The sequence below is a fragment of the Lygodium microphyllum genome, chromosome 5 (assembly GCF_053477565.2).
Source record: "Lygodium microphyllum isolate KBCC chromosome 5, Lygodium_microphyllum_v1.1.10, whole genome shotgun sequence".
Classification (NCBI taxonomy): Eukaryota; Viridiplantae; Streptophyta; class Polypodiopsida; order Schizaeales; family Lygodiaceae; genus Lygodium; species Lygodium microphyllum.
Window position 1 is genome coordinate 159,720,746 of NC_141139.1, and position 9,707 is coordinate 159,730,452.

General features: G+C 38.3%; 1 protein-coding gene across 1 annotated transcript; it reads right to left on the bottom strand.

The window, feature by feature from the left end:
• Positions 1-8,375: 8,375 nt before the first annotated feature.
• Positions 8,376-9,107, bottom strand: LOC148036598 (small ribosomal subunit protein uS9). Its single transcript, XM_087678592.1, has one exon. It carries the CDS (start codon positions 9,004-9,006, stop codon positions 8,575-8,577), a length of 432 nt encoding a protein of 143 aa, XP_087534718.1. The 5' UTR covers positions 9,007-9,107; the 3' UTR covers positions 8,376-8,574.
• Between the last annotated feature and the right edge of the window lie 600 nt (positions 9,108-9,707).

A 9,707-nucleotide genomic window follows, 5' to 3' on the forward strand; every position in this document is an offset into this window, starting at 1 on the left:
CTAGAAAAGGTGTATTTGTATGACATAATAGTGTGAGTAAGCTTACAAGCATTATGGTCCAATCAAGAAGGAAATATTTGTATCAAGGAATGTCATACTTGATGAAAACGCAAGCTAGAAATCAACTCTAAGCTCATATTTGGACGCATGCTTTTCCAACCTCTCAAGGCACATATACCAATAGCTATGAAAGAAGCCACTATTGAAGACTTAGAGGAAGATGAAGAAGAGCACCAAGCAACCTTAATAAGGTCTACAAGAAATAGGACAGCCCAAAGACTAACATATCAAAGGGGTAATAATTTAACTTTTAAGCAATACAATTTTCCCTTCTCACCTCAGTCCTACAACATGATAAGCATACAATATGCAAGTATATATGTGGGAAAAAGGAATGGAAGGATGTTGTGAACAAAGAAGTATTTGCATTGCACAAGAATGACACTTGGGATTTGTGTCAACTTCCAACCAACAAGAAATTCATAGGATGAAAATGGATCTACAAACTAAAATTTAACAAGAATAGATCGATAAACATAAAGCTAGGGGATTGATAAACACAGATTGAATATAATGGATCTACAAGCTAAAATTCAACAAGAATAGATTGATCACTAAAGGATTAACTCAAGAATATGATATTGATTATGAACAAACTTATGCTCATATAACCAAATGAGCTTCATTGGGTTGTTGCTCTCTTCGACTCCTCTACATAAATGGAAGTCATAAAGAGCATTTGGTATGCAAGGTAAAAAGAGCTTGTACAGACTAAAGCAAGCTCCAAGAGCATGGAATGGAAGAATAAATGACCATCTCAAATATCAAGGTCTCAAAAAGAGTAATGTTATCCATTTACTACAAGATTAAAAAGAATGAGTTTACACTTGTTTTACTTTATAGAATGATCTTATTTCAACAAGACACAATGATGCTTTTGTGGAGAATGTTAAGTCCAAACTCTCACATAAGTTTGAAACGAAAGAGCAAAGGAAACTTGCATTATATCCTAAGCATTGGAATATGCAAAATGAAGTCAAGTGACATATTGTTTCTTAACAAAACTATCTTCAATCCATCCTTGAAAGATTTAGAATGGCTAGCTTCAAAGTTATTTCTACACCCATGAAATCAATCCATCCTTGAAAGATTTAGTATGGCTAGCTTCAAAGTTATTTCTACACCCATGGAATTAACCCTCAAGCTAACTAAGGATGAAAATGGTGTTTCTTTTGATTTTATACTATACAAACAACCTATTAATATCCTCACTAATTTGACTATGATAAGGCCTTATATTTGTTGTGCAATCATTCACTTGCTCCATTTATGCAAAGTCCAAGAATGTGGCGTTATGTGGTTGCCAAAAGAATACTAGAGCGCTTGAAAGATACTTAGCATTAGGGTATCTTATATGCAAGTGATATGCAAGTGATAAGCTAAGTCTATATGGATTCAATGATTGATTATACAATTGATTTGCTTAATTGAAAAAGCATTCATGATAATGCTTTCTCCCTTGTGAAGAATGCCTTGGTGCTCAAAGACAAGAAAATGCAATCAATCTCTCATCTACAAGAATTAAATTCAAAGCCTTGACTTCCATAGCTTGTGAAGCTATCTAGTTGAAGAGGTACTTGCAAAAACTCGATTTCTATGGATTCTGTGATCCCACTCTTATCTTTTGTTATAATATATTAGTTGAATCCCTAACAAAGAATCTAGTCATGCATGAAGGGCCAAGCATATTGAAGTCAAAGAGCACTTTATTAGGGAAAAAATGCAAATTTGTAATATAGTATTGCACATCACTGAAATCCTAAGGAGAATGTTGTTAATATTAAAACTCTTAAGGAAAAAGCTATTCTTCTAAGAAAAGGTGTTTGAGAAGTAAAAGATTGTTGCTTATGGTCAGCTCCAAAGCCTTCCTATCAATACTTAACTCTTTGCATTTTTTTCTCCATTTTGCATTTTTCATAATGTATTCAAAGATAATGTTGAGCATCGAAGGTTGCAAAGTCTTCCTATCATCATGTAGCTCTTTATCTATTTTTTTCTCCATTTTACATTTTTCATATTGTATTCAAAGATACTATTAAACCTAAGGGAAGGTATTTAAAGTATGCAAGCTTATAATCTCTCTTCATCAAGGTGTGAGCAATGCTTTTGGTTCAACGAAAGTCAAGGATAATGTTACAATGGCAATATAACATAAAAACTTTACATAAGGTCATATTTGAATTAGGGATGTACTTTTGATATTACATAATGGATGGTTGAAAAGCCTCCTTCAAATCAAGTAGATTTCTTGTCGCCACCTTTGTTGTAAGCATGTTTCCATAGCCAGTGTCTCTCAATCCAACCATTAGCTTTTGAAGCAATAAAAGGATAAAATGCCCATCTCTTCATGTACTACAACTTCACTATTGGGACCTTCCAAATTTGATTTGTGAATCATTTTATATGATGACCAAGCTACCTAGTTACCTACATGCAAAAATTTGGACTACACTTATCTACCTACCCGACCTAAATAATCGAATTTACAACATAAAGATTTTGTTTTTGTGCCTCTACCCAATTATTAGAAATGATGGGGTCTAATAATTGAAAAAAGGTAGACAACCCATAGAATGTGAGGAGCACTTCCACATTTCATGGAGTATCTAGCTACCAAAGGGTTCCTCCACATTCACTCAACCCACTAAGATGCATCAATTGTTCTGTGTAGTCAAGTTGCAATCCTAGAGTATTACATACATAGCTTATACCCTACTAAGATAATCGGATTGCAATCCTTCAGTATTACATACATAATAGACAATGACACACTAGAGATGTATCATTGAAAATGCAAAGGGTGTTGAGTACAGCTTACACCCTACATACAATATTACAAGAATTGTTAAATCAAGACTATTTGAACTCTTTGATGATAGTCTTGGGTTTGGGGATTAGCTTATCTTCTATTAAATTAAAAAATACTAGTATTTCCTCTCGATTGTCATTGTAGAGTTGATTGTGAGACTGTCTCATTTCCTATATTTGCTTCTCCCAACATTGTTTCTATTAGTTAACAAAATTGTTTCCTCATGAGATCTATGTTGACCGTTCTCAACCATGTTTCCAATCTCCAAGCCAAATAGATTTCAAAATAGTTGTGGCCTTACTGTTAAATCTTGAACTTCAAGAACAAGAAGTACTACCCCTATAAAGTTGTGCTTTCTTTTCTACATCACCATCCTCGCTTCTTCATACATGCATCCTCTATTCTCTTGGAATCTTACATTGTGCTCTTGAAAAGCAAGACACCAATCTTAAATAAATCACAACATATCGAATGATTGATATGAACCATAGCAAACAAAACAAAAGTATTGATCACGTCATGTTTTGCAAACTTTGTAAATGCTCTTGGTGCATCCTCTCTAATCCAATTCAGACCATTTAATGCCTCATTTTTGTGGAGAGGTGGGCTTGATGTGGACTTGTAAGACTTTGGAGCATGCATGCACTATTATTGTGACCAGCACATCTTAGTGGCCTCCTTTTATTAGGGCAACAAAAGAAATTAGAAGGAAAAGAACAAAGGCTTTTCCCACCATGTATCCATTGCTAACGTGTGGCACAGCTAAGGTAAGAGTTAAGAAACAAGGGACCTATTAAACTGCAAAGAATTCCCTTGATATAATCCATGCACCCACTCCATCATATTGCAATCATACAATCTCTTCACATCCATATCTTGCTTGGTCATGTTTTGCAACCTAAGGTCTTGATTTTGCAATTATCTAGCTTTGCTAGGTCCCCATTTTTGCTTCTAAAAAAAGTAGCCATGTTGAAATATTCTACCGTTTTGGGCATTGAAAACCACCTGCCAACTAGTGCTTAAATCAAGAGTTACTATACAAACTACCTTGCCAAGTAGTTGTGGTGGAGGTAGCTCATTGCTTCACAAATTTTGCCATCCAAGTACCAATTTTGTGCAAAGGAATAACCAGGTTGAAGAATGTAGCTTTGAAAAGGTCGAAGGGTTAAGCTAAGGGTAGAGACATATAAGAACACAGCGTAACACAAGCATCCCTATACCAATTACATCAGCTACAGCATTAAACAACACCATTAGCCAATTGCAAATCAATGAAAGAGTGCTGCCTCTTTTCACACAAAGCCCTAAATGCTAACAAGAAGGCGATTAAAATGCAAGAACAGTGAACCTAGAGTTCAAGAGCTGCTACTGTTGCTACTTGCATTAATGGGACAATCAAGAGGGAACAACATGCAAATAGAGAAAGTCAGAGAGCTAGCCTATGTCAAAAACTATCACCATGACCCATGCAAAGAGCATCAAGAACAAAAAAGATCAAGAAAAGGTGTGAAGGAAGTTACCCCGCATCTCCATCAATGTGACATGTTTCACAGGATGTCTCCCCCCATCTTGGGAGTGGACCTTTCTTATAATCTAAAGTGGTCACATCAAGGAGTGCCACACCAAGAACCACACATTTGTGTCACCCCACATCAAAATATCAATACATTCATGATTCAACCACCCAAAATTTTGCAATTGAAACCCCCAAATACCACCTAATTTTGCATTTGAAACTCCCAAATACCACCTATATCGCTTTTGATGGCTTCAAAACATTGAGTGTACTAACCAATCAAAATAGCAAATCTTTGCAACATTATTTTAACTACAAGACAAGGGTGAGTTTTAAGGTTGTAATGCATTCAAGTTCCCTTCATTCATAAGCAAGCTTCAAACTGAGAATGCAAACAAGCTTCTAATGCATATAATTCCTGCATTCACATTCAGACTTCAAAGTGTGAATGCAAACAAGCACCCTAAAATACTACTACAATACCAGGCAGCAAGACATGCAAACAAGCTTCTAATGCATATAATTCCTGCATTCACATTCAGACTTCAAAGTGTGAATGCAAACAAGCATCCCTAAAATACTACTACAATACCAGGCAGCAAGACATGTCTTCAACATATACGACTGTTCACTGAGTTGTGCTAATCAAGGAAAACTCACCAATGATTTAGTTTGTTCATAAAACATAAGTTCAATGACTGAAGACTGAGCTTGTTCATAAAACAACACTTGTTATAATTTTACAGGAGGTTGAATTCCTCAAATTGCTTAAATACCAAAATAACCACTTTGCCTACCCCCTAACTATAGCCATGTCAGTAATACACTATTTGGAAGTTTTAATGGAAACTCTGCTTTTCACAGTTGTGAATAGAGCTAGGAATTTTGAGTGGTAAACCTCATCACAGAAATTCAAAAAACACCAAACCAACAATTTAGGAAGCTTGTTTGCAAGGTTTTGAAATAAGTATGATGGCAATCGATTTTGAGCACACCCCCTACCAATCATTGCTCTTAATGGGCGGTGTCTCACTAATTGATCGGTTCCCCAATTTAACTTTACCTGCACTCGACAGCAATCCTATATCACTGATTGCTATAATGGCTCAGCTGCATTTTTGGCCTGGATGTTCACTCAGTTGTGCTAACCAAGGAAAACTCACCAATGATTTAGTTTGTTCATAAAACATAAGTTCAATGACTGAAGACTGAGCGCTTGTTCATAAAACAACACTTGTTATAATTTTACAGGAGGTTAAATTCCTCAAATTGCTTAAATACCAAAAATAACCACTTTGCCTACCCCCTAACTATAGCCATGTCAGTAATACAATATTTGGAAGTTTTAATGAAAACTCTGCTTTTCACAGTTGTGGATAGAGCTAGGAATTTTGAGTGCCTAAGTGCTTTATGTTTCCTTCCCTCATGCCTGCAAATGGAATAAGCACCATCACTACTAAAACGAGTGAATATCTGGCTGCTGGTCAACCTCATCACAGAAATTCAAAAAACACCAAACCAACAATTTAGGAAGCTTGTTTGCAAGGTTTTGAAATAAGCATGATGGCGATTGTTTTTTAGCACACCCCCTACCAATCATTGCTCTTAATGGACAGTGCCTCACTACTTCATCAGTTCCCTAATTTAACTTTACCTGCACTCGACAGCAATCCTATATCACTGATTGCTATAATGGCTCAGCTGCATTTTTGGCCTGGATGCAGATCATAGTACAGTACCAAAGCAACTTTAAGAACAGCAAAACTTAAAGTAAGTAAGTCCACTTGTCACAAGCTCATAACCACATTTTGCTTGTAGGTGTAAATACTGTAGTGAGAAATATAGGCAGAGGTCTTAATTTGGAAAATATTTTCATTAGATAAAGGGAAAGGATTTCAGCAGTAGAATCTTTGTTGGATAAAGGGGAATGATGGCTTGACAGGAGCCTAAAGCCAAAAGATCAACTTTCCATGCTTCAGCAGGGTCAGAGATGGCGATGTAAGAGTGTATACAGGTAGGCTCTATGAAGCTTCCTGTAGTTAAGACATTAATCCAGGACACAGACACACACCCACAGGAAAATTGGGGGCACATAATACTGGCCCCCATTTATTCACTATGGGATTCTTGGAGTCCCTCAATCTCACAACAGGAGGTCTCCTAAGTTAACGCATCAAGACTTGGAGACCTAGTCCCTATTAAATTCACAGTTCTGGTCCCTATTAAATTCACAGCCAACTGGACTCTTATCAGTACGCTCTCAAAGGAGCACATGCAAGGAGTACCTAATATCGCTCACTTCTGCAATCTCAGAAGAGGCACTCAATGTCATGTAACTTGATTTGGAGCTTCATTCCATTATGCCCTAGCCCATATTAAAACCAGAGTCACTTGGGCCTTGAAGATTCACCCCATATGCCCTGGCACATATTGAAACCACAGTCAATTGAGCCCCTTACCCTCTACCAGATAAATCCACTCCTTACCCTCTACCAGATAAATCCAGATAAATCCACTTACCCTCTACCAGATAAATCCAGATAAATCCACATAGCCCCTTACCCTCTACCAGATAAATCCACTCCAGGGAAAAATACCTTGAAGCTGATTTTTTACTTGACCAGTTAATCCTGCATTTAATGCGTAATATTGGACATCAAACTAGTTTATGCTTGTACCAAGACTTAAGTACAATCAATAGTCAACAATCAGGTTCTCTGAGGAAACTATCTCCATTGTTCTCAATGATATACTTGCATGCTATCAAAAGCACGCTTGAGATGAGATAATAAAGATGGAATTGGAAAACTTTCTTGCAAATGAATGAACTTTAGGTATGAGGTTCACACATTGGAAGCAGACAGAAAAAAAGCACAAATGATTCACGTCTGGGATAACATATCAATATTTTGTCATGTAAATAGATCTTAGAATGAACTTTTAACCCCCTGGCGAAGTTAAGACAAGCAGTGCTTAGCAGACCCCCACCCCCCCAAAAAAACAAAGAAAAAAGACAATCATGCTAACAGATTTCCTTGGACTTCCTTGAAAACATTTCCACTTATGAAAGCCAATGTAATTGCCAAAACAAAAGTAGGACCCTTTGACACCACCCAAAACAATATTCTTAGAATGCCCAGAGATAGCTGTTTCTTCTGTCACAGGACAGGTCACTGAACCTCAAAATATAACATGGGTATCACAGTCATATGTCAGCTACCCTAGGAAAGAAAACTAGTTATACATTAAACCTGCCTCTTACATTGAATAACCATATTTGCCACATCAATCTGGTTTTGCACAAAGTTAGATGGAACATGTCTCACTGCGGGACCATACTGACATATTCAATTGCTTATCAAGGGATTGTGAATATTCGCTCACGCTTCAACTTCTAGATGGAATGTGCCCAACTTAAGGACTGCGCTGACAAAAATTTCAAAGATAAAAGGTGACAGTATATCTGAAGAGTATTAACTCACGCTTTGCAAAGCTTTCAAAGATATGGCAAACAGGCAGACATTTCTTCAGCAATCTCCAAAAACGTAGAATAAACCATCCATAGATACAGGGGACGATCCACTATACTTACGAAAACTGTTCACCTGTATAGCTGTAAAGAGATAAAAACAACAGTCTTGAAAAGCATACGGGCGGAAGTGTATTTCACAAAGATTCTCCATTATGTTCCATTATAAATCCACTCCAAAATGAAGTAAAAAGAAAAGCCCACGATAATGGGTAACCTTCACTGCAGGCTGAGTGTAGCATATTAAAAGTATGACAATTTACACGCACAGTTATGCACTGGCAGCATTTGCAGGCACGCTCTGTGCTCTCCTAGAATACATCGCACAAATTCCGTGAAAGAATATCTACCATGGTTATCACAGAAAAATAGGCTAGCACATTAACTGATAAAAAGAATAAGCTAGGTTAAACCTTACAGTAAATCATAAGTAATAGTGAGAAAGGCAGATGTAATACTGGTTTGACTAAATGTCTGAATTACTTTAAATTCTCTTACAGCGAAGATGCCTTGACAACAGCATCAATGCCAAGCATAGAGCCTCAAATTAGAAAGTTTTTCTACATCTGAAATTAACACCAAAAAACCACACAGGACGGCCGATAGCCATGAGCAGAGCACTGGCCTGACCAATACGGCTTTCAGAACCAAAACGCAGCCTTAACGGTAAGACTTCTGGAAGCGGGCACGGGCACCTCTTCCTCCGAACTTCTTGGGCTCGCAACGACGGGGATCAGCAACGAGTAGAGTACGGTCATACCTGACTAAGATGTCCCTGATCTCCTTCTTGGACTGCTCATCCACGTACTTCTGGTAGAAGGCCACAAGCGCCTTGGCGATACTCTGGCGGATGGCATAGATTTGCGAAGTGTGGCCTCCTCCCCGCACGCGGATGCGCATGTCGACAGTGGAGAACCTGTTACGGCCGAGCAGGAGCACCGGCTCGAAGGCCTTGTAGCGCAGGATCTCGGGCTCGACGAGCTCGATCGGACAGCCATTGATCTTGATGAGGCCTCGCCCCCGCTTGCAGTAGCAGACTGCCACGGCCGTCTTCTTTCGGCCGAAACATTGCACAGACTCGACGGCAGCCATGTCGGCGAGGGAGGTCTCCACCCAGCAAGGCGGCAGCAGAGGAGCAAAAAGTCCTTAGCAGAAGGCCTCAGGGGAATGACGAAGAGAAACCGAAAGGAAAGCTAGAGGGGGGACGAAAAGGTTTTGGCTGCATCTCATAAAACCCTAAACCACTAGCGGTTTTTAAAACCTCTCGTTAAGTTGCGGTCCGACTACTTGGCTTTACGTTTCGACCTTGTCCCAACAAGACCTGGTTCATATGTGGGCGTGGGAGCTTATACTTGTCAACCAGGCCCACTAAGTGCAATTTGCACAGTTGGCATCATTGCAAAATCACAAGACTATATAGCTCACTCGATCCGCATTAATGTGAGTAACGGCACAATTTCTTTCCTTTGCACACAAAAATATAATAATGAGCATGCTTCACGTGCAGCAATGCACTATGTGCATAATAATCCACTTTTTAAAGCTACTAGAATGTGTAGCACAAATTCTTAGATATTCAACATTGACAAGGATGTGGAAAAACTTGCATTATGTTCACACAAATTGTGGGGACAGGAAGATGTGTTGGTTAAATGTAACCTTCATTGTGATTATGGTGGGAGATTGGGAATTGCATTATAAGTATGGTAGGGGATAGGGGGATCTATTGGTCAGATGATGGAGAGGGAAATAGTTGGTTATGTATGTAGAAAAATCTAATGATACACTTGTGC

Coding starts and splice junctions, on each gene's coding strand:
- LOC148036598 (XM_087678592.1), bottom strand. CDS start 9,006: ATGGCTGCCGTCGAGTCTGTGCAATGTTTCGGCCGAAAGAAGACGGCC.